Genomic DNA, 25,392 nt, shown 5'->3' with positions numbered 1-25,392 from the left:
GACACTGTATCGCTGTACCGCACGGACAAAGAGTTGAGCCAGAAAGCAAAGCTCTCTGTCTACTGAGCAATCTTCGTTCCTACTCTCACCTATGGTCATGAAGTGTGGGTCATGACTGAAAGAATAGGGTCGCGAATACAAGCGGCCGAAATGAGTTTTCTCCGACAGGTGGCTGGCATCTCCCTTAGAGATAGGGTGAGAAGTTCAGTCACATGAGAGAGACTCGGAGTAGAGCCGCTGCTCCTTCGCCTGGAAAGGAGCCAACTTAGGTGGTTCGGGCATCTGGTTAGGATGCCTCTCGGGCGTCTCTCTAGGGAGGTCCTCGATGCACGTCCCACTGGGAGGAGACCCCGGGGCAGACCAAGGCGCAGATGGAGGAAATACATCGACTCGCTGGCCTTGGAACGTCTCAGGATCTCCCAGGAGGAAGTCACTAATGTTGCTCTGGAGATGGAAGTCTGGAGCTCTCTGGTGGAGCTCCAGACTGTTATCCGACTACGGATAAGCGGTTGAAGATGGATGGACACAGTATTGGAAATGGTGTCAACAGCACTGTGTGAATGATTCACATTTAGTAAATGTTCCTCCAAGTAGCATTTAGCTCTGGATTAGCTTGATTAAAGTGTTGCAGCCTTGTTCTAACACAGACTCTCCCCTCTCAGCTGCAGAACAATGAACGTGGATGATAAACTGGAAGGTGCGCTGCTGAAGAGTGGCAGTGGAGTGGACGCTGCCAGAGGAGCCGGTTTGTTTGTTTGTTTTCACAAGTTATCAGTCAATACAAATCTGAAGGAGAAAGCCTAAAATCCCTCCAGGGGCTTGAGAAGTGGCATTCTCCAGGAATCTTTGTACATAAAATCAATCACTGAATCACTGATTCAATTGCTGAACATAGCCGATCTACAAGCTCACAACGTGTCACGCTGCGACGCGTTGTGAGCTTGTAGATCTGCTATTTTCAGCATGCACCCAAGTGTAAAATGACTTATTATACTGGATCTCTTGTCCACTAGTCCCTTCCTAACATTTTAGTCTAGTTTCTATTTGTTGACGAAATTGTCAATATATTTACTCTTAGTTTTAGTCATCATAGCTTAGTTTTCATGTAGTTTCCATGTAGTTTTCGCCAGTGGAAAAAGGTAGTCGACGAACATTTTTCGTCTTAGTTTTAGTAGACGAAAACAAACACTGGTCTGGTGGTCTGGGCGTTGCAGGAGGAGGAGGAGGCTTGGTGGTGATGACCCTGGGAGAGCGTTCTCTGGCCAACCACCCCCTGCTGGCCGACGATGACGACGACGACGATGATGACGACGACGACTTGACCAGGTTGGTCACGCACGACCTGGTGCCTCCGGAGCGGCTGATGGTGCGCGAGGAGGGTCCGAAGAACGGCGGGGGCGTGCGAGGAGAGGTGGCTGTGCACTTCCCCATAAAGCTCTCCAACAAGCTGACGCACTGCTCGCTCCACATGCCGGTGAGTTTCAGTTCCACTTCACTTGCGGTGTGTGTGTGTGTGTGTGATGTTTCATTCACTTTATGCATTCGCATACCCTCACTTGCTAGTCTCGCGTGGCCAGACTGTTGCCCCTCGAAATTTTCAAATGCTTCCCCCCCCCCCCCCCCCTCCCTTTCTTTCATTTTTGTATATTTCTATATCAAAAGTCAATACAAGTCACATTTTAATTACTTCCTTTGAACAAAAACGTGCTGCGTGATGACGTGTGATGACGTGTCGAGGCCCACATGCAAATTCACCCGTTTGATTCCCATTGCTGCATCGCCTTCCAAAGTGGTTTTGATTACAGAACCACTGTGTTTTTAATCTCATTCAAGGTTGTCACCTTGAACGAGATTAAAAACGGAGTAGTTTGTAATCAAAGCCACTATCACTTGCTGAAAATAGCCGATCGGCTATTTTCAGCATGCAACTGATTGTAAAATGACTCATACTGGATCTCTTGTCCACTAGTCCCTTCCTAACATTTTAGTCTAGTTTTTATTTGTTGACAATTGTCAATATATTTACTGTTAGTTTTAGTCATCATAGCTTAGTTTTCCATTTAGTTCCCATTTAGTTTTCGTCAGTGGAAAAAGGTAGTCAACGGACATTATTTGTCTTAGTTTTAGTCAACGAAATCAACACTGTATGACAAAAAAACTCCCCCCTGTCAAGTGTAAAGGAGCAACTTGGACACTCAGGCATGAAGGAAGCATGAGTTCAAGTCCGTTGCTCTCCCCATGTCTCCCAAATATGGGGACTAGGGGTTGGTCGGAGGGTGTGTAGAGCCTAGGATCACATTAGATATTTGACACAGAGGTGAAAAATGGGTTACAAAATCGTGGGATAAAAATTCTAAGAGAGAAAAACAACCCTGGTGACAGTGTGTTCCGTGTGGTCCTCTTGGTTTCACAGTTGAGCATCAAGCAGGAGCTGAAGCAGCTGTCCGATCCACTGGTCCAGATGAAGGAGAGGAAACAAGGAGCCAAGGACCTGATGGAGCAGCTGTCCGATCCACTGGTCCAGATGAAGGAGAGGAAACAAGGAAACAAGGACCTGATGGAGTGTCCCAAGAAGAAGAAGAGGAAGCAACGATCGCCCGCTAAGGTGCAAGTGCTGTGGAGGAGTTATTGGACTTTTTATTTTGGTGGTAACGGCAAGATATAGACCAACGATACCTGTAGGCCCTCAAATAATTAACCCATTTTGACCTGAGATCAGATTAAAAAAAATGTCTTGACATCCTGACAGTTTTCTGAAAAAGCTATGTTTCTATGTCAGTCGTTCTTTGATTTTTCTTAAATAGCAGACCTACAAGCTTATTATTAATAATAATAAAACTTTATTTGTATAGCACCTTTCATGTCATGAAATGCAGCTCAAAGTGCTTTACAGAGCAATGGAGGAAAAAAAGAAAAGAAAATCAAGGCATAAACAAGAGCAGTAATGCAATACAGTGAGGACATGAATAACAAAAAATTAAAATATCAATTCAAAGTAAGTGTGTAGAAGTGGGTCTTGAGCTGTGCTTTAAAAATGGCTGCCTGTCGAAGGTACAGGGAGTTTGTTCCACGCCGTTGGCCCGTAGAAGCAAAAAGCTGCTTCCCCGTATTGTTTCTTTGCCATTTGTTTTAGGCAAAGCGAGCAGGCCAGCAGTGGAAGACCTTAGGGGGGGGCGGTTTAGGACATATTTATGCTTCCATCTTTGTTTCCATTATTGTTCTCTCTCTCTCTCTCGCCTTTGATAGATTCTCACTATCAATGACGATGGATCGCTGGGCCTCCAGAACCCCAAGTGTCACGTCTGTGTCCACTGCAACGCTGCCTTCAGAACCAACTACCACCTACAGAGGCACGTCTACATACACACTGGTAGGAGCCGTGTTGTTTTTGACACCACATTTTAGTTTTAGTCGTAGTCTCTGCAATAGTTTTAGTCACAATTTAGTCACCTGGAATGTGTTTAGTCTAGTTTTAGTCGACTAAATATCATAAGATTTTAGTCGACTAAATCTACAGTTGATTTAGTCTACTAAAATGTATTTTGGCGGGCCTTGATGCCGTTGTTTTTTTGTTGTTGCTGAAAATAGCCGATCTACAAGCTCACACCGTGTCACGCTGCGACGCGTTGTGATCTTGTAGATCGGGTATTTTCAGCATGCAACCAAGTGTAAAATGGCTTATACTGGATCTCTTGTCCACTATAGTCCCTGCCTAACATTTTAGTCTAGTTTTCATTTGTTGACAAAATTGTCAGCATATTTATTCTTAGCTTTAGTCAATCATAGTTTAGTTTTCATTTACTACTCAAACCGTATGTTCCCACAAGGACCCTCAGGTCCTCTGACCAGCTTCTCCTGGTGGTGCCTAAATCAAGGCTGAAGCTTAGAGGGAACCGGGCTTTTGCAGTCGCAGCTCCCAAGCTCTGGAATGAGCTGCCTCTGCACATAAGACAGGCCCCCACTCTTCAGGTGTTTAAATCACGCCTCAAGACATATTTTTATTCTTTGGCTTTTCCTAGCACAGTATGAGCTTTGTGATGTTGAAAGTGACACTGTGTACTGTATGTTGTTTGTTTTTAAATGAAGTTGTGATTTTTATTATTTTATTGTAAAGCACTTTGGAACAACTTGTTGTTATTTAAATGTGCTATAGAAATAAAGATGGTATGGTATGGTATGGTATTTAGTTTCCGTTTCGTTTTAGTGAAAAAGGGTAGTCGACAAACATTTTTCGTCTTGGTTTTAGTCGACGAAATCAACACTGGTGTAGTGCAGACCTTTTCCTTTATTAATGAGGCCAACCTTGCTGTCTCATCTCCCCAGGTGAGAAGCCTTTCCAGTGCAGTCAGTGTGATATGCGCTTCATACAGAAGTATCTCCTCCAGAGGCATGAGAAGATCCATACTGGTGAGTGAATGGAAGCACGTCCTATTCTTCTATTGTCCTAATAAGACCCAGAAAGGAATCAATATTGTTGTACTTGCCTTTGTTGCCGTGCCTGTCTAAAGGCATAATACCCAGAGAGTCTGGCCTTTAACCCATTCTGACCTGAGATCAGATTCATACGAGGTTTCCGCCGGACACACATTGGTCTGATTGACCCATTCTGACCTGAGAATGCTGAGATCAGATTCTAGAAATGTCAGTCGTTCAAATTTTTCAAAAAATAGCAGACCTACAAGCTCGTATCGCGCCACTCGGTGGCGCGATATGAGCTTGTAGATCTGCTATTTTTCAATAGCTAAAGCATGACATGATGCCGACACCAAAATGGGTGCCCGTTCAGAATGGGTTAACCCATTCAGGACGGGAACACCCCTTTTGGTGTTTTTAACCCATTTTCCATGTCTTCTACATCCTGGCAGTTTTCTGAAAAAGCTATGTTTCTATGTCAGTCGTTCTTTGATTTATCAAAAATAGCAGACCTACAAGCTCGTAGCGTGCCACTCAGTGGCACGCTATGAGCTTGTAGATCTGCTATTTTTCAATAGCTAAATGGCATGACATGACACACCAAAAGGGGTTCCCGCCCAAAATTGGTATGCAAGCTCCTAGAGCAGCACCGAGTGCCGCGTTACAAGCTTGTAGATCTGGTATTATTTTGAAAAAAATTGAGAATGTGGCGCAAATCAATGAATATATATATATTCTTTCAGAGCATTTTTAATTCAAATCTTTGCTTCCGGGGGAAGCCAATGTTTCTATATCCACTGATATAGAAACATTGTTTTTTTTCAGAAAACTGTCTGATTTTGAAGCCACTTTCTTTTAGATTCGGCCTCGGGTCTAAATGGGTTAAAGAATGACAAAAAACAAGAATTCAGTGAAGAGCAAAGTTTTGATCCGAAGGTCAACCTTTTGAGAAAAGTGGTCTTCATTTGTGAAGATTTTGTTGCTGGACCAAATGTGAAAGTATCATGAACCTCAATTTGCCACAGATGCTAACTTCCTCCTTCCACAATACAAAATATGTCATCACTGTTAGAATAATTGTCTTCTTTCTTGCCATGCTTGTTATATCTTTGCTTAGGTGAAAAACCTTTTCGTTGTGACGAATGTGGGATGAGATTCATTCAGAAATACCACATGGAGAGGCACAAGAGAACTCACAGCGGGGAGAAGCCCTACCAATGTGACTACTGTCACCAGGTGAGCTCGCTGTAAAGTGTAAACATAAGTGTAAGTTTCCATTTACCATTAACCGTTTCCGTCCGTAGGACGTGGCCACACGTCTTAGGGAATCCTCAATGATACCAGACGAGAGAAGAATATTCAGAATATTTCTCAGTCCGACTCTCGGCCACCGTCCTTCGTGCTCTACCGCCATATTAATCCATCTCCGTGGTTTTGATCTGATGGATATACTAGCGCTTCATTTCTGCTACTCATCCGCCTCTCGTTCAGCTGCTACAGTTGTTGTTGAGCTGCTACAGTTGAAGCTATGTTATATATTGTCTGTGCCTTATTTCCACAGTACTTCTCCAGAACAGACCGGGTTTTAAAGCACAGGCGGATGTGTCATGAGAACAGGGAGAGGAAGGCCCACAAGGCAGCTGCCAAAGCTGCACCTCTGCGCGACACCGAGTCTCTTGGCCTTGCCTTTCCTGCCAAAGAGTGCACACTGCCCAAGAAGAAGCGTCAGAAGTGTCTGGATAAGTCGCACAGCTCCGCTGCGTCCACCGCTGCCCGCATGGAAGACCATGCGGCCGCCACCGTCGACGCGGAGGAGAAAGAGGAGCAGAGACGGAGAAAAATGGAATGTCTACCTCTCTACGCCGTCTCCTCCAAAGTCAAACATGAATATGTGATCGCGGGCTACTCTGTGGAGCTTCCCGAAGAGTCGACCAGCCGCCCCCCTTTGGGAGAGGCGTCCCCCGAAGAGATTGCTCCTCCCAAGCTGGTCCTGAAGAAGGTCCCCAAGAGGAGCGTCAAGCAGGCCAGCGAGCAGCCGCCTCCCGGCCTGTCCCCTCTGTCTCCCTTTGAGGAAAGCAACAAGGTCACCAGGTACACCTTTGAGATTGTGGACAAACCCGGAGGCTTTGAGATCGTGGACAAACAAGGAAGCCTTCTCGACGTGGTCGAGTGCAACAATGCACTCGAGCCTGTCGAAACACTTCAAACCAAACCAGTGGCCAGCAGCACAAACTATGAAGACGCCATGCAGTTCCTCAAGAAGAAGCGCTATCTTCAAGCTGCCATGGCCAACAACAGCCGGGATTATTCCGTCAACGTGAGCAGCATCTCTTCCCAGCCTGCTGCCGTTGCTCAAACGGCGGTGTCGACCGCCATCGACGAGATGGTCCCCGCCACGATCCTGGAGCCGCAGCCGCTCAACGTGGAAATCAAGGCGGCGACGCACGATAAGAACGTGCTGCCGGACGAGGTTCTTCAGACGCTGCTGGACCACTACTCCAACAAAGCCAACGGACAGCAGGACATCTCTTTCAGCGTGGCCGATGCGGAGGTGACCTCCAGCATCTCCATAAACTCGTCCGACGTGTCGGACGGCAGCCCCGTGGAGACTCTGGGAGCTTCCAGCGCCCAGCCTCAGCCGCCCGCCGAGAAATCCAGTCTCCTGCACGAGTACTCCAAGTTCCTCCAGCAGGCCCTGGAGAGGACCAGCCAGAACGACAGCTTTCTGAGCACGCAGAGCCTCAACCTGGTGTCTTCCGAGAGTCCCACCCTGGCCGGGCAGCCTCTCTTCTCCACGGAGAAACAGTTCCCGTCTCCCGGCAGGTTCAAATCGGGGATGAGCTCTCCGCTGAGGTCCACGCTGGAAAAGCCTCACTTTGGACTCCTGGTGGGGGACTCGCAACACTCGTTTTCGTTTTCGGGCGACGAGACCAACACGCCCTCCGCGGTGTCCCCGACAGACGACGACGACGACGACTTTCTGGAGGACGTCTCCCCCATTAAGAAGTCGGACTCTTCGCAGGCGATGGTTCAGACTTTCCAAATCAGCGCCTTTGATCAGAACTACCGATCGCACTTCCAGGCGACGAGGTCGGGCGTGCCTTCGCAGTTCACTATTGCCAACGGACAGGTCAGTCTGCGGGCAGGACACAGCTCGGACTTCTCCGAGTTCCCCCTGGTCACGGTCTCGGAGACCAGGTCTCAGCTCAGCTCTTCTCCGGATGTTTCATCCAGCGAGACGTTTGGCTGAGTAGGATGTCGCATTCGTATCTGTAAAAAATAAATAAATTCAATGGCACTTTATATCCTAACATCCTCTGTTCTGCCAAAACTGGTAAAAATTGGAAACCATTGCTGTTGGGCAGAGAAACCTTGTATCTCCATATTTTGTGTCTTTGTTTTAGTTCTACTATTTCGTTCAACGCAAAAGTTGAGGAAAGATAGTCAATCTACAAACTCACCTTGTGGTAAGGTTGAAGATCTGCTATTTATGAAGATTGTTTTAAATGTTAAAGTTGTGTCAATATTTGACGAGTGAAAAGTATTCACAAGAGCTTGTGACGAAACAACTCCCGTGGATCCATCGGAACACCGTTTGTTTTGCGCAGTTTATTAAGACATACAAGGTTTCCACCCGACAGTTAGGAAATGTGTGCTGCCTGACTGTGCTCAAAGCATTGTTACCATTTCTTCCTTCTCGAATCATTTACATTTTTACAAAATGGGGAATAATCAAAATGGAAAAAGACAATAAGTATACCCCCTGAAAAGAAAACTACACTCGGAATGTGAATGATGCATGGGCATAATTACCATGGTATAGCATCATTCAGTAGAATGTATAGTGAAAGATTTGTGACCAAAGCCTAAAAACCGCAGTGGATGTTGTGGAATATTCACTTTGTATTATTATTGCCACAGATTATTTGTATCTCAGTGTTGTCTTTATTGTCAATCATCGTTGCCTCACGGTCGCTTGCACACAAAAATATTTACAGTGATTCTATGATTTAATGTTTAATATTTTTCCACTAAAATTCAGGCTTAAATAATAGCGTACGCCCTTTTGCAGTTAGCTACTTCCCCCTGTTACTGTAACCGTTACTGTAAGAAAACTAGTAACTGGAATAAAGCTTCAGTTCACTTCACATGTCAACAGCCCCCCCCCCCCTCCACTATTGATTATTTGTCTTAATCTAAAGTCACTTTATTTGCTGTCACCTGAAACTGGTGTCATCACAAGATAAAACTTGGTGAATGATTGTATTCCTCTGGTATAGAAACCAGTATAATCTCCATTGATATGAATTGGCTTTCATATCATGGTTCGTTTGGCCCTTAAGGAAAAGAAAATATAGACAAAATACTATGTATTTGTAATGTATTTTCTTTTCTTCCTATTGACCTTAAACACTTGTGGCCTTTTGTGGCTGGAATTAACAGCCAGACTTGTAAAAAAAAGTAAAGAATGGTTTAACAAGTCTTAGATGATCCTATTCTTCTTTAAAGAAATTAAACAAGTAGACCAAACTGATCTAGGTCTATTGAAAAGACCCTATTGTCTCAGATTTTTCAGTGTGAGATTTATTTAAAAAGAAATATATATATATCAAAATTGTAGTTGTGAAATAGTTTGTTGCATGCAATTAATCGCACAATGGCGCTTAGTTCCCATAACCAGAATAAGAAAGCTCTTAATGGACACTGAACTTAACAAAATTAGTGTATGCAACTGTCCTTGTAAAAGGCTGCAATCTTTTGTAATGCACATTATTGGAGTGTGTTAACATTTTCTCTGTACAGAAATTGCCAATTAAGCTAATACAACTTGGCAATCTTCTTTTCAGTGAAGTGTCTTTGATATGATGATGACTCGCTTATCATGTAAAAAAAAAATCCTGTCTTAGATTTGTCTCATCGGAAGTGTAAAGGGCCTTTCCAACGTTGAAGCGGTATAACGCGCCTATAGTTCATTTTCAATGAGACCTGCGTTTTTGCGCGGAGTGCAACGGACAACGCAAGCGTATTTACGCGAGTGCGGTACCGTGAATTTGTTGCGCGCGTGCTCGTTTCGTGCACATGCCCGCGAGTCACCAGACCTGGATACTGTTTCGCTTTTTTTTACACTTGCGTTGTTTTGCGCCCCTCTTGAGCAGACCTGGAGGAGACCTGTCGTTGATCCAGGCAACAACGCCCGTGTTCCTCGCTTCCCGTTTGAAAGGCCCTTAAAGCTATACAAATGCCCCCCCCCCCCCCCCCCCTTTTGTATGTATAACTTTACTTGGGGTTATGTGTCTCTCATTTTTGTCATTTAATTTCCCTCCTTTGCAACGGGTTTAATTCGAACACAAACACACGATGTTGAAGGCGACTCATTCTGTGGTTTTTGTATGGTTACGTTGTGAATTCTAGTGGGGTGGGAAGGGAATGCTTTTCTAGTTTACTAGTACGTGTGTGCCTTTTTAATATTTCCAGTCATTCCTATATTATGTCTTTCTTAGTTTCAATAGAGTCAATAGATGCAGGCCTAATAATAATTCCACTTGCACATTATTAGCACATGTATAAGCTATGAAAGTATCTTCTTCTTATGGTAGGATTGATCTAATGACAACTTCAGCACTTGAACCCTATTTACGTAATTGACCGGCCGGCTCTCTCTCTACTAGGCCTTCACGTCCTGCCTCCACCAAATCTCTTCGGCGAAATTTAGACCTGAGGACGATTCTACAAATGCCTTCTAAATCATGACGGTTTTCTGAAAAACAAACGTTTCTATGTCAGTGGTGCTCAAACATTTTCAAGTCAAGGACCCCAAAAATATCTATGTAATAGGCTGCCGACCCCCATCTAAAAATATGTTGTTCCGGGGACCCCCCCCCCCCCCCCTCAGAAGCAAAGAGTTAAGAATTTTCACTCTGAAATAATGTATATTCGAAATTTACGCCACATTTTCATGGATTTTTCAAAAATAGCAGAACTACAAGCTTGTGTAGGTTGTTTATAGCTTGTGTATAGCGCGGCACTCGGTGCCGCGCTATGAGCTTGTAGATCTGCTATTTTTCATTGGCTAATATAATGATGAATATGCCCTGATACATGTGCAGAGAAACTGACATATTGTTCCACCAGTAACCTATGAGCTGCAAGTAGTAAACAAAATAAAATGCAACACAAACATATGAAAGTCCATGGATGATGTTGTATACATTCAGATCTACTGACTGTCTACACGGATAAAATGTGCTATCTTTGCCGAACGTTCGCCCCCAGAATAAGTCAAGTCGTTTAATTATTTTAGAACACTCCTGGACACTGACCTCTTGTGGGAGAAGGCAAGAAATTGCACCAAGGCAAGTTCTCAGCCTGATATATCTGTGGTTAGGAAAAAGAGAAGGTATTTTAATGACCTGTTGTGTGTGTGTGTGTGTGTGTGTGTGTGTATGTATATATATATATGAGAGAGCATTATCATGTTTAGGATGTCTATAGTTTTGATAATTCTATCATATCTTCAAAGCAGTACTCGATGGCAAGTCTAGTTTGTTCAGACTTCAACATGGTTTTAATGTAACACCTTAATCTGGTTTTTTCATATACTGCCTCAGATCTCGTGTGTGTCTGTCTGTGTGTGCGTGTGTGCGCGCGTGTGACCTCTTGCTTTTGGTGCTAGTCGTTCACAAACACTGATTACGTGTTCCATCCATTTAAGGTTTGGACATCAAACCTTCCTCTCCCTCATTTTCCTCGTTACATTTCTACTGACAATCAGGGACAGAATGCATCCCTTTGTTCTAAAAATCCAAACGGCTAATTAACTTCCCCTCTTGTTGTGAACATTCCTCTTAGAATGTGTATGAAACGTACTGCTGTAAATATATTGTATATTTTCACATTGTGCTTTTTTTGTTTTTTTATGTTCTGAGATATACAGTATGTACTGATATTTGTGGTATAGGGGCGACTAGGCTTTTGCTAGACACTACATCAGTGGGGGGGGGGGGGGGGGGGGGGGGGGGTGTTGACAATAATAAATAGTAAATATGTCTTTTTTTTTACAGAGAATTCGTTCGTTTTTAGTTTTAAGGGAAAAATCTGCAAATGTGACTAAATTTGACTGAGGCACTGCCAAAATTGACATATTGGTTGTTCAGTTTGACCCACCAGTTTTGAAGATATGGCTTATAGAGTAATGTCTTGCGGAAAACAGCGAGCTGAGAAAACAGACTTGAAAGGTTCACTTCTGTGGACTCTTAACATTACACCTAGCTACATGTTTAAGCATTTATTTCATATTTACATGTCAATTTTTGCTCTGACACTTATTTCAGACATGCTCTAGTATGTGAAGAGTCTGCCTGTGCTATTAACTCATTTTGGATAAAAAAAATGAAAAAAATGTTTTTCTCCTCTGGTGAAAAGCTGGATTTTGCGCGATGGCAGGCTCTCGGTCAAATCTTGTCACAAATTATGAATCCCTACACTGCATTGGATATCTGTGACACGTTTCCTGTACTGTTGAAATGTCTGTTGGTGATGGAAATACATTATTTTATCGTATATAGGGCTGGGTGATATGACTACAAATCAGTAGTATGACGACTATTTCAAATTCCTTGCCTTGTTTACGAATCTTACGATTAATGAATGATTATTTTTAAAGAAAAATGTAGAGTGAAAATAGTAGGTCTACAAGCTTGTGAGCTTTTAGGTCAGCTATTCCTATGTTGGTTTGCCACCATTGTACAACACAGTGGTTAATCTGACTAATCGCTTTTGTCGATTCATTCAATTCTTTTTCATCTTGATTCGTTGATATATAGCCTACTGTAAATACAAGAAATACAAAATCACTAAAGTTTTTTGAGGGGCGCTAGGCACCTCCTATATTCGGCTATTAGTGTAGATTTTCGTTTCACACAAACACTTCCCATTGACAATGAATGGAGAATTTACGTCTTAATGTGGACGACGAGCAAATCGGCAATTTTTGTCCTACACAAAGATTCCCATTCCCATTGACAATGAATGGATGATGTACGATCATGAGAGCCCCCCTCACTTCACACGCATGTGATTCTATTTTATTTTATTGTATTTTATTTATATATTTTGAGAGAGATTATTATTCGATTAGCCTGCATGAGCAAGATTAGTCGGTTATGTCATTTAATCGCCCAGCCCTAGTTTATCATTTGAGAATTGTTTTGTTGCACTCCCCCATGTATGGTGTGAAATAGCCCAGTGGTTCCCAAAGTCGGGTCCGGGGACCCCCAAGGGAGTTCCAGGGGGTACCCACTACCCAGCTAAATTATAATTTGACCCTTATGGGTCTGTAACTGAGTGTACAAATGGACCCTGACATGTCCATTTGGTTCCATTTGTACACTCTCAGAGTTGCATTAACGTTGATTTTACAATATAAATTGAGGGTCCCAGAGATAGAAATGGGTCTGTAGACTAATATGCGTGTCAAACTGGGGGTCCTTGAAATTAAACTGGTTGAGAATCACTGCTAGAGCCGTCAAAGTCTTCTCTTATGGGGGGGTCCCTGGCATAACATTTTCAAAAGGGGGTTCCGTGGACTCCTCAGTGTCAATTTGGGGGTCCTTTGCGGTTGGAAATTCCCACCAGATATACCTATTCATACTAAAGCACTTTTCACAGGCAAAGTATACAAAGATGCACATTAACGTATGCTTCGTTAATGGCAATCTTGGTTTAAATTGGCCAATTTAAAATAAGGAAAACAAAATGTGTTGATAGCAAATCCTCCATTAAATATATTATCCTCTCTGTCGTGTGGAAACCTTATATGTATGTTGAACCTTTATATGTCTAAAAGTGATCAGGACTTTTCAGGATTTAAATTAAATCACGCAAAAAACTTTTGTGTGATGTTCATTTATGGGGAAAAATACCCACAAAAGGTTAAAATAAGGATATAATATAGATTTCTGTCCGACAAACAACCACATATAGAAAAGTACCACACAAGTCCTACCAGTGTTGATTTTGGCAGCACATTTTGATTTTAGTTTTAGTCATAGTCTTCATTTAGTTTTAGTCACCTGGAATGTTTCAGTGTTTAGTCTATAGTTTTAGTCAACTAAATATAAGATTTTTGTTGACTAAATCTACAGGTGATTTAGTCGACTAAAATGTATTTTGGCGGGCCTTGATGCCGCCGTCGTAATAGCTGATTTTACACCCGCTGAAAATAGCAGATCTACAAGCTCGCAACACGTCGCGCCGCGATACGTTGTGAGCTTGTAGATTTTTTCTTTAAAGTTGTCATAGTGTCGTTTTCATTTAGTTCCCATTTAGCTTTCCTCTGTGGGAAAACAAGGTAGTCGACGAACATTATTCGTCATAGTATTTAGTCGATGGAGTCAACACTGGTCCTCACATCACATAAGCCTATATTTACTGTTCTGAACTACCATCACCTGGCCATAAGTGTCCTTGTATAATCTCCATAGAAAAATAACTTTGTTTTGTGTAAAAAAAGAAAAAAGAAAGTGTAAAAGAAAAGAAGAAAGAAATGCCTGAATGATTAACCTTTTTGATAAAAACGTTCTATTTTTGAAACATGTAATGTTGGCACTGTTCTGATGCGGTCACTATATTGCTATCACCATCACCACTGATTCCTCCATATAGATCATATCAAGGTCAACCCTATTATTATGGTCAAAGAATGTCCCACTCAAGTCTGACTTGTATAGAACTGCTATTTTCATAATACTTTTATGCAGAACTTGAACCTCGATCTATCTATACCCACTATAACAAAGTGTGTGGATCATTTGATCTGAATGCTCCACTGTTTGGGGGAGAGGAGGGGATGGGAAGTTGTCATGGTTGATTTGCATGGTCTCTATAAGTTTGTTGGGTTATGTAAAGCTTTTTTTTTCATTTGTTCCCTTCTTTCTGAATATTATGTTAATGTAACGGCTTTAAATTGTAGCTGATTAATTTCGGTAAACGTAGCCAATTATGATTAGATTTTTTTTTGCAATATATTATCATTTGTAAAATATCTGATTAAGCTAAGGTTGTTGTTTTGATGTGTGTCATGATGTCCCTTATAAATAAATACAAAAACACTATCAGTATTTTGGGGGGTCTTTTCAAGAAGTCTAGAAAAGAAGTCTATATCGGTAATGTAAAGTAACTGTAGGACTTTTTTTTATAACTTTACTGGAGTATTAACAATTTTCTGTAGCCTACTTTTACTTCTACTCCATTTCAGAGGCAAATATTTATGAAAAAAAATCATTAACATGGTGAAACACATCAATATGTGTTTCACCATGTTAATGATTCTTTTCAGACCTCCAGTTCTTTCCACTTCCATTTAACAGCTCTAAGGTATATTAATGACATAGTAAAATCTTGAAAATGAGTGGAATTCCCCTCCCTTTAAGTACATTTTGACAGTTGATACCAATACTTTGCAGTACACACTTAAGTGTACTTAACTTACTCAAGTAAAAGTATAGGCTACTTGTTTCCACCACTGCACTAGCCTGTGCAGAATGAAATGTTGTCCAGCAGGGGGAGTAGTTTTACCAGGCTACCACTGCACTGCTTGACGTTGTTGAACGTCAGAGTGCTTTAATGATATTTATAGTCCGCCGTACGCTAGTGTCGCTCGGCGAATATGTCAGACCCACAAGCTCACAAAGCATGGCGAACGCGACGCGTTGTGAGCTTGTAGATCTGCTATTTAAAAAATATATATTTTACGACGACTAAACCAGGCTTGACGCTGATAGGCCAACCAACTGAAGGGGTGGGGGGGTGAACTGAAGGCTGGCCAAAACTAACAAGCCAAACAACTTCAAGGCCATTTGGCAAGAGTGTTTGATGATCAACACACACCTTGAATAACATTGGTCAAAGCAGGCAGGTAGGCATACCTGCGTGGCTGCTGACTCTCTCTTGACCACGTAGCGTTATTAGAAAATAGCTGAGTCTTCGGATACATGAGTTAATCAGGGGAATTTGGGCAACAATAAAAGTATTTTATAAATAAATAGAACTGCTCTCCGCCAAGTTTTCTCTCTCTCTCTCTCGTTTCTGACATGGAGTTGTTTTATTGGGCTATTGGAAGTTAATAAAGGATCGCGTTTCGTTGCCCTCATCCAGGCAGGTAGGCTAATTATCATTTAAATCATGTGTGAATTAACAGGGTATCATGATATCGACGCATAGGCCTATGGACTATTCATTTCAATTCGATGATTTCGCCAGTATAATGTCATGATAAGCGTCGCTAACCATGAACTCAACTCCAGTCTGTTCTTCTGTTGTAAAATGATTGCTCAGCCTCAGTCAACACAACAGAACACCTGTCATGCACATCAAATTAAATGGATCCGGGGCCCCGGATCCCGTCTGGGTTTAGACCTATACAGCCACACCTGTGTTTGTCTCCTGAGACACTGCAATCAGTCATATTATATAAGTCTACTAATTTAAATTGAATACACTAATGCTTGATGTACAGGCCAAGACGTAGCCTACTAGTCTATATAATCAGATATGTATACTCCCAATATCTACTGTTTTACAAGAGGGCGGCTCCAGCTAGGGGGTCCCCAGCAGAATTAGTTAATATGGCTTCAAAATCACCAAAGATCCACACTGTCTACAGGCTGTATAGAGCTGCTATTTTCAGAATATCTTGGGATATATATATATGCATATTTTAATGTGTTATTTTGTTAAAAAAAACAATAGGGGGGTCCCTCCCAGGCACAACATATAATCTTCAGATGGGGCCAAATAAATACTAATTTGGGGGTCCTTGACATAAAAACGGCTGAGAACAAGTGGGTTGCAGGCAGCTTTAACAAATCCCCAGAACTCCTCTCGGCATAGTGAATAACCATAACCGATACAGGCTGTGTAAACAGAATTAACAGGCTGTGACAAGTTAATGAAGAAAAAGCTCAGAGCAAGAGTTGAGGGATAATAACCTTCCCTCAGGCTGCTGTTTGTTATACTGTCCTGTGGTGGGAAAAGTTATTAAATGGATTTACTCTAATCTTTTCTATAAAGGTTTACTTGGATTTCTAGTTGTATTTGGCTTGATACTTTATACTTATATACCCCATTACATCTCAGAGGCAAATCTTGAAGCTTACGTTTTACTCAAATTATGATTAAAAGCATTCTAAATTGTTGTGAAGCACCACATCTCAGGTTACCAGGGTTAAAGTGTTCTAAGTGTAGCCTGTGAAGTCATCCACTGTGACTGTACAGTGTACACTGTTCGAAAGGCCTATTCATAGTTGAGTTTTCGGTTCATTGGCTCTCTTTTATTAGTATACAGTCAGTAGTACGCGCTACCATCTTTTAGCTGCAAAGGAGAGGGGGTGCATATTAGGTGTCATATTATGGTTATTTTCAGAGGACGATGTTATTTGAGGACAGGAGAGCAAGTTCTACCAGTTATTTTTGTTTCCATTATGGTGAACAGTTATTCTATTTTGATGAGAGAGTCTTTGACCATGCGTATACACGTAATGTAAGCCGGTATGCCCATTAATCTATGTGTCGGGATGCGACGCGTTGTGAGCTTGTAGATTTGCTATTTTAGGTAACCCCTGTGGCTCAGGGGTAGAGTGGCTGGATGGTTGCCAGTTCGAACCCGGGCTCCCCCAGAGTTAGTGGCGAAGTGTCCTTGAGCAAGACACTGAACCCCAAATTGCTCCTGATGTGCTGGTTGGTGCCTTGCATGGTTTCCGCCACCATCGGTGGATGAATGTGCGTGTGATTGGGTGAATGTAATGCACAATCTATGTGAAGTGCCTTGGATAAAGGCGCTATATAAATTGACCATTTACTGACACGTGCAGGGTACAGAGTCACGGTAATCGATTCCATCCCCCTGCCATGGAGACCGTGCAGCCCACAGGGTGGTCCGGCGTGGGACTGCAGAGGCCCGGGAGAGCACCTGGAGCCTTCACCAGCCACACACACATCCATGATCTGTTCTATGAGGATGCCCAGGTATACTGTACAACCTTGTTACCTTGAGTTAAATGCATTTATGTCTCCAGACTCAAATGGCCCCATTTTTCTGGACAGTAGGGGATACCCGGCTAGTAGACACTGCACGATCTCGCGTGTGTGTCTGTCTCGTGCTTGAATGAATTGGAATAAAAAACAAATGATGTTATCGGGTCTGGATCGCATCTCATGAACTCTTGCAGTACGTATGTGATGCCTAGTCGGCGACCAATCGTTTAGTGTGAAAGCCACACAGATATAATGACAGTCGATAAAAATAAAAATAAAAGACTCCTGTAGTGTGAAATACATGACTGATGACTCGCAGACAACTTTAAAACTCCTACAGTGAGTAGGGGCCATCACACATGGCTGCCAAATCCAGCCTGAATCTGATCTGTGCCACATCCAGATTGGAATCTGATTTGTTTAGATACAAACGAGTCACATAGAATCCTATCCTGCAGTCTTAATAATATTAATAATGAAGTCTTGACCCAGTCAAATCCGATTCAAATCGGATTAATTTCTCAAATCTGATCTTTTGGCCCGAACCGTTCACACTGCATTTGCAAGTGCACCAAATCGGATCTGTCACAGATCTGTGTGTCCAGACTGCATGGCAGCCAAATCCAGCCCTGAATCTGATCTGTGCAGTGTGCACCGCATCCAGGATTTAAATCAGATTGTGTTTAAATAAGTCTAAACACAATCAAGTCACATGGAATCCGATTTAGATCAGGTTGCTGTGTTCAGATCTCCTGAAATCAGATTTGAAACCACCTCTGAATGTGTCTCATTTGCAAAAATCTGATTCCATGTGACTTGTTTGTGTTTATACTTATTTAAAGAAATCAGATTCCAATCTGGATGTGGCACAGATCTGATTCTGTTTCACCGCTTTAGCGCTCATTCAGCCTTTGCTTCTAAATTTCAGCACACTTCTGGCAATAATTAAGTCTTCTTTCACTTTTTGGGGATGGATGGTAACCGCAAAGATTGCCAGTTCGAACCCGGGCTCCCCCTCTGATGTGCTGGTTGATGCCTTGCATGGTTTCCGCCACCATCGGTGTATGAATGGGCCCAGCCAGCCCTGGTAGAGGGTTAGGGTTAGTGTTATCATCTCTCGTATAAACCATCTGCCTCATGTTGGTGTGCGTGCAGCACTTGCCACGGCCCAGCCAGCCCTGGTGTTGGGTTAGGCCGGGTTATCCTCTAGTATAAACCGTCTGCCTCATGTTGGTGTCGGGTTAGGCCGGGTTATCCTCTAGTATAAACCGTCTGCCTCATGTTGGTGTGCGTGCAGCGCCTGCAGCGGCCCAGCCAGCCCTGGTGGAGGGTGCAGCTGTTCGTGTGGGAGCCGGTCCTCTTCGGCACCTGGGACGGCGTCTTCACCACCTGCATGATCAACATCTTTGGCGTGGTCCTCTTCCTCCGCACCGGGTTCCTGGTGGTGAGCGGACATGACTCTCATTATACACATTCATTAACAGTGGTGCCGCTACAAGCAGGCCAGTATAAGACGATTGACAGTGGCCTACAATGACTGTATGAGGCTGCTTCTGAGAGCTCCAAGAAGCTCCAGTGCAAGTCAAATGTTTGTCAGTGTTGGGGTTCCCACCTGCTCTGCTGTGCTACGCAATCTTATGTATAAATTCATGTGTAGGGTATCTGAGTCAGTAAATTACATCATTAATGTCATCACTAACACGATACGTAGTTCTGTCAGGTTCTCCTCCAGACTGTGGAACTTGTCTGTATGTTCGAAACTGAATATGGTGGAACTCTTTTTATTTTATTGTATTTCTTTCTTATTATTCTTTTTATCTATTGTGTTGCTGTTCTGTACTGTGATATGGATTCCCCTGAGTCTGCAATAAAGAATCAATCATCAATCAATACCCACATTTTTTACTTAATCGGCCTCAGGTCTAAATGGGTTAAACGAAACATTTCATAGTATTTTATGTAGTTTCTCTCCTCCAGGGGAACACAGGCGTGTTGCTGGTGTTTTTATATGTAGTTCCTCTCCTCTCCTCCAGGGGAACACAGGCGTGTTGCTGGTGTTTATATGTAGTTCCTCTCCTCTCCTCCAGGGGAACACAGGCGTGTTGCTGGTGTTTATATGTAGTTCCTCTCCTATCCTCCAGGGGAACACAGGCGTGTTGCTGGTGTTTATATATGTAGTTCCTCTCCTATCCTCCAGGGGAACACAGGTGTGTTGCTGGTGTTTTATATGTAGTTCCTCTCCTCTCCTCCAGGGGAACACAGGCGTGTTGCTGGTGTTTATTTGTAGTTCCTCTCCTATCCTCCAGGGGAACACAGGTGTGTTGCTGGTGTTTATATGTAGTTCCTCTCCTATCCTCCAGGGGAACACAGGCGTGTTGCTGGTGTTTTTATATGTAGTTCCTCTCCTATCCTCCAGGGGAACACAGGCGTGTTGCTGGTGTTTTATATGTAGTTCCTCTCCTCTCCTCCAGGGGAACACAGGCGTGTTGCTGGTGTTTTATATGTAGTTCCTCTCCTCTCCTCCAGGGGAACACAGGCGTGTTGCTGGTGTTTATTTGTAGTTCCTCTCCTATCCTCCAGGGGAACACAGGCGTGTTGCTGGTGTTTTATATGTAGTTCCTCTCCTATCCTCCAGGGGAACACAGGTGTGTTGCTGGTGTTTTATATGTAGTTCCTCTCCTATCCTCCAGGGGAACACAGGCGTGTTGCTGGTGTTTTATATGTAGTTCCTCTCCTATCCTCCAGGGGAACACAGGTGTGTTGCTGGTGTTTATTTGTAGTTCCTCTCCTCTCCTCCAGGGGAACACAGGTGTGTTGCTGGTGTTTATTTGTAGTTCCTCTCCTCTCCTCCAGGGGAACACAGGCGTGTTGCTGGTGTTTATTTGTAGTTCCTCTCCTCTCCTCCAGGGGAACACAGGCATGTTGCTGGTGTTTATATGTAGTTCCTCTCCTATCCTCCAGGGGAACACAGGCGTGTTGCTGGTGTTTATTTGTAGTTCCTCTCCTATCCTCCAGGGGAACACAGGCGTGTTGCTGGTGTTTATTTGTAGTTCCTCTCCTCTCCTCCAGGGGAACACAGGCGTGTTGCTGGTGTTTTATATGTAGTTCCTCTCCTCTCCTCCAGGGGAACACAGGCGTGTTGCTGGTGTTTATTTGTAGTTCCTCTCCTCTCCTCCAGGGGAACACAGGCGTGTTGCTGGTGTTTATTTGTAGTTCCTCTCCTCTCCTCCAGGGGAACACAGGTGTGTTGCTGGTGTTTTATATGTAGTTCCTCTCCTATCCTCCAGGGGAACACAGGCGTGTTGCTGGTTTTTTATATGTAGTTCCTCTCCTCTCCTCCAGGGGAACACAGGCGTGTTGCTGGTGTTTTTATATGTAGTTCCTCTCCTATCCTCCAGGGGAACACAGGCGTGTTGCTGGTGTTTATTTGTAGTTCCTCTCCTATCCTCCAGGGGAACACAGGCGTGTTGCTGGTGTTTATTTGTAGTTCCTCTCCTATCCTCCAGGGGAACACAGGCGTGTTGCTGGTGTTTTTATATGTAGTTCCTCTCCTATCCTCCAGGGGAACACAGGCGTGTTGCTGGTGTTTATATGTAGTTCCTCTCCTCTCCTCCAGGGGAACACAGGCGTGTTGCTGGTGTTTATTTGTAGTTCCTCTCCTCTCCTCCAGGGGAACACAGGCGTGTTGCTGGTGTTTATATGTAGTTCCTCTCCTCTCCTCCAGGGGAACACAGGCGTGTTGCTGGTGTTTATTTGTAGTTCCTCTCCTCTCCTCCAGGGGAACACAGGCGTGTTGCTGGTGTTTTATATGTAGTTCCTCTCCTATCCTCCAGGGGAACACAGGTGTGTTGCTGGTGTTTTATATGTAGTTCCTCTCCTATCCTCCAGGGGAACACAGGCCTGTTGCTGGTGTTTTATTTGTAGTTCCTCTCCTATCCTCCAGGGGAACACAGGCGTGTAGCTGGTGTTTTATATGTAGTTCCTCTCCTATCCTCCAGGGGAACACAGGCGTGTTGCTGGTGTTTATTTGTAGTTCCTCTCCTATCCTCCAGGGGAACACAGGCGTGTTGCTGGGCATGCTCCTGGTGTCCGTGGTGGTGCTGGTTGCCCTGGTGACGGTGATGTCGGGCATCGGGCTGTGCGAGCGCTGCGGCGGCGCCGGGCGCAGCGGAGGCGGAGTCTATTCCATGGTCTCCACGGCGCTGGGCGGCCGCGTGGGTGGCACCGTGGGACTCCTCTACGTGTTCGGACAGGTCAGAGGTCAGGGGGTCAGAGGTCAGAGAGGACAGGGGGGGACGACGACGTCCCAGTGATTGGCATACAAAACTACTTGAAGTATCAAAAGGGGGTGGTGGGGGTGTGTGTGTGTGTGTGTGTGGCGCGCACACACAAGCGGGGCGCATCATCAGGTGCTCCAAGGCCTTTGATTAGCCAGCGGTCTGTTATAGAGCGAAGTGGTCATTATCCAGAAGTAACACACCGCTGAATTCTGCGATTGACCAATCATTCAACCCTGAAGAACAATGCCCAAAATATTTTAAAGGTTACTTCCCGTATGTTAACCAGTTCCATAGTTTGAACACAAGGGCTAGTGTAGCTGATCTTAAACCACCAAACCTGAGACATAGGGTAGGTAGAAGCTCATTTAAATATACAGGGGTGGAGGATTGGAACAAAGTCCCAAAGGGAAATTAAATTTGCCCAGTCTTTGAACATTTTTAAAAAATATGTTGAAAAAGTTAGTATAGTGCTGTATTTATCTATTTATATCTATTTATTGTCTTTTGTTTATTGATCTATGATGGCCGGTTGTAAATGTCATTGGTGTTGTGTGTTCTTCTTATCATATGCTGTAATTATTTATTTATTTATTTGGATCACAATGGAAATAAGTCCCCAGACTTTTTTGTGCAATCCTGATAATTCTATACTGATCTTCTATGAATTGTATCATGATTCATGAATATATCAAATAAATCAAAAAAGAAAAAAAAGCCATGTAATAATATAAGTCATAAATGTTGATTTCGTCGACTAAAACTATGACGAATTTTTTTCGTCGACTACCTTTTTCACTGACGACAACTAAATGAAAACTAAGCTATGCTGACTGAGACTAAATATACTGACAATTTCGTCAACCAATAAAAACTAGACCAAAATGTTAGGAAGGGACTAGTGGACAAGAGATCCAGTATGAGTCATTTTACACTTGGTTGCATGCTGAAAATAGCAGATCTACAAATCAACTAGATTTAGTCGACTAAAATCTTATGATATTTAGTCCACTAAAAACAACCCTGATGTCATGTCATGTCACATCCCTCCTCCAGTGCGTGGCCGGGGCCATGTACCTCACGGGCTTCAGCGAGTCCGTGGCCGAGGTGCTGGGCCTGCAGAGCGAGTGGGCGGTCCGCGCCATGTCGGCCGCCGTGCTCCTGGCCCTGCTGGGCATCAACCTGGCCGGGGTCAAGTGGATCGTCCGCCTGCAGCTGCTGCTGCTGGCCCTGCTCGCCGTGTCCACGCTGGACTTTGTGCTGGGCACCTTCACACACCTGGACCCAGGTAGGCTGCTTCGATCACACACCTGGACCCAGGTAGGCTGTTTCAATCACACACCTGGACCCAGGTAGGCTGCTTCAATCACACACCTGGACCCAGGTAGGCTGCTGCGATCACACACCTGGACCCAGGTAGGCTGCTTCAATCACACACCTGGACTCAGGTAGGCTGCTTCAATCACACACCTGGACCCAGGTAGGCTGCTTCAATCACACACCTGGACCCAGGTAGGCTGCTTCGATCACACACCTGGACCCAGGTAGGCTGCTTCAATCACACACCTGGACCCAGGTAGGCTGCTGCGATCACACACCTGGACCCAGGTAGGCTGCTTTGATCACACACCTGGACCCAGGTAGGCTGCTTCGATCACACACCTGGACCCAGGTAGGCTGCTTTGATCATGATCACACACCTGGACCCAGGTAGGCTGCTTCAATCACACACCTGGACCCAGGTAGGCTGCTTTGATCACACACCTGGACCCAGGTAGGCTGCTTTGATCATGATCACACACCTGGACCCAGGTAGGCTGCTGCGATCACACACCTGGACCCAGGTAGGCTGCTGCGATCACACACCTGGACCCAGGTAGGCTGCTTTGATCATGATCACACACCTGGACCCAGGTAGGCTGCTTTGATCACACACCTGGACCCAGGTAGGCTGCTTCAATCACACACCTGGACCCAGGTAGGCTGTTTCAATCACACACCTGGACCCAGGTAGGCTGCTTTGATCATGATCACACACCTGGACCCAGGTAGGCTGTTTCAATCACACACCTGGGTCCAGGTAGGCTGCTTTAATAACAGGGACGTGCAGAGAGTGTTAGTGTCAGGGGCTGAAATCCCCTAGTAAGACAAAAATAGCAATGAATTTAAAGCCAATTTAAAAGCAGTTGAGTTGCATTGTAACTTGTAACTAAGTGTAGACAAATTGACTTTGTTTGATTTATGGCTGAATATAGTTTACGTGATTCATAAAATATCATATATATATATATATATATATATATATATTTATAATTCAATCTGTTCAGTTATGATATTATTGAGTAATGGAAATACTCAATTAAAACCTCTAAATTGTACTACAGTACTCGTGTAAATGTACTTAACTTTTATGGCTTTGAGTTATTGTGGGGCACTGTCATTGCTGTGTCTGCCAGTAGATGGCACTGTGGCACCATGCTTTCCTCTCATTCTGAGCTCTGTAGGCCATGTGTGGTTTACTTTTAAACCCATACTGTACTGTACTGTACCTGCTGGGGTGTTTTTATCTTCACTCATTCAAGTTTTATCTATTCTCGAAATTACACAGAGTAATAAACTCATTTTCAGTGTCGCAGAGTAATCCAATATAAAGTGTAAAATCAGTCATTAAGAAAACACATTTTAGTCCACATTTAGTCGACCAAATATCATAAGATTTTAGTCAACTAAACTCTTATGAACACGTTACTAAACGAACAGATACGAACACTAAAACATTCCAGGTGACTAAAATGTGACTAAAACTAAATAAACTATTCAAGAGACTATATTATGACTAAAACTAAAATCTAACTTTGCTGTCCAAATCAACACTGTGTGTGGTGTGGTGAGGCGGGCGGGGGGGGGGGGGGGGGGGGGGGAGGAGACATTGTTGCCTTTTTGTTTCAATAGAATGTATTCTTTATGCTGGCCTTCAGGAAGTCCTTCCCCGCGCTTCCTGTTCTCACTGATTATCAACTTGTTCAGAGGGAAGAGCAAAGAGTTCTAGAAGGGTGGAGCGTGTTCACCCCCCCCCCCTCTCTCTCTCTCTCTCTCTCTCTCTCTCTCTCTCTCTCTCTCTCTCTCTCTCTCTCTCTCTCTCTCTCTCTCTCTCTCTCCTCTCTCTCTCTCTCTCTCTCTCTCTCCCCCCCACTCTCTCTCTGTGTCTGTCTGTCTGTCTCTGTCGGTGTCTCTGTCTGTCTGTCTGTCTCTGTCGGTGTCTCTTTCTCTGTCTCTCTCTCTGTCGGTGTCTCTTTCTCTGTCTCTCTCTCTCTCTCTGTCTCTCTCTCTCTCTGTCTCTCTGTCTCTCTCTCTCTCTCTCTCTGTCTCTCTCTCTCGCTCTCGCTCTCGCTCTCGCTCTCGCTCTCGCTCTCGCTCTCGCGCTCGCTCGCTCGCTCGCTCTCTCTCTCTCTCTCTGCCAGACAAACCGCACACAAGAAAGCCACTGCTGCAAAGTAACACTTAAGTACATTCACTCAAGTACTATACAGGTATTTGAGTATAATTTATGTCCATTTTTCAATACTGGATAATACTCCACTACATCTTAGAGGCAAAACTAAGATTATTTGAACATTTTACTCAAGTAAAAGTTTGAATATAGGCCTTTTACTTTGTAACTGACTATTTC

At 43.9% G+C, this 25,392-nt stretch overlaps 2 protein-coding genes across 2 annotated transcripts in view; both read left to right on the top strand.

Annotated features, from left to right (window-relative positions):
* Positions 1–1,154: 1,154 nt before the first annotated feature.
* On the top strand, positions 1,155–10,352 carry znf148 (zinc finger protein 148). Its single transcript, XM_083776914.1, has 6 exons — positions 1,155–1,474; positions 2,414–2,605; positions 3,247–3,370; positions 4,324–4,407; positions 5,531–5,649; positions 5,975–10,352. Exons 1-6 carry the CDS (start codon positions 1,238–1,240, stop codon positions 7,661–7,663), a joined length of 2,445 nt encoding a protein of 814 aa, XP_083633040.1. The 5' UTR covers positions 1,155–1,237; the 3' UTR covers positions 7,664–10,352.
* Positions 10,353–15,417: 5,065 nt separating this feature from the next.
* Positions 15,418–25,392, top strand: part of slc12a8 (solute carrier family 12 member 8) — a 38,409-nt gene continuing 28,434 nt past the window's right edge. Inside the window, exons 1-5 of the mRNA XM_083776915.1 lie at positions 15,418–15,571; positions 17,283–17,436; positions 18,743–18,889; positions 21,498–21,698; positions 22,779–23,010. Of these exons, the coding sequence (XP_083633041.1) occupies positions 17,320–17,436; positions 18,743–18,889; positions 21,498–21,698; positions 22,779–23,010 (697 nt within the window). The 5' untranslated portion in view covers positions 15,418–15,571; positions 17,283–17,319. The remainder of the gene's footprint in view (positions 15,572–17,282; positions 17,437–18,742; positions 18,890–21,497; positions 21,699–22,778; positions 23,011–25,392) is intronic.

This window comes from Protomyctophum parallelum, assembly GCF_964188405.1.
Source record: "Protomyctophum parallelum genome assembly, chromosome: 11".
Taxonomy (NCBI): domain Eukaryota; kingdom Metazoa; phylum Chordata; class Actinopteri; order Myctophiformes; family Myctophidae; genus Protomyctophum; species Protomyctophum parallelum.
This window is presented reverse-complemented; position numbering and strand designations above follow the sequence as displayed.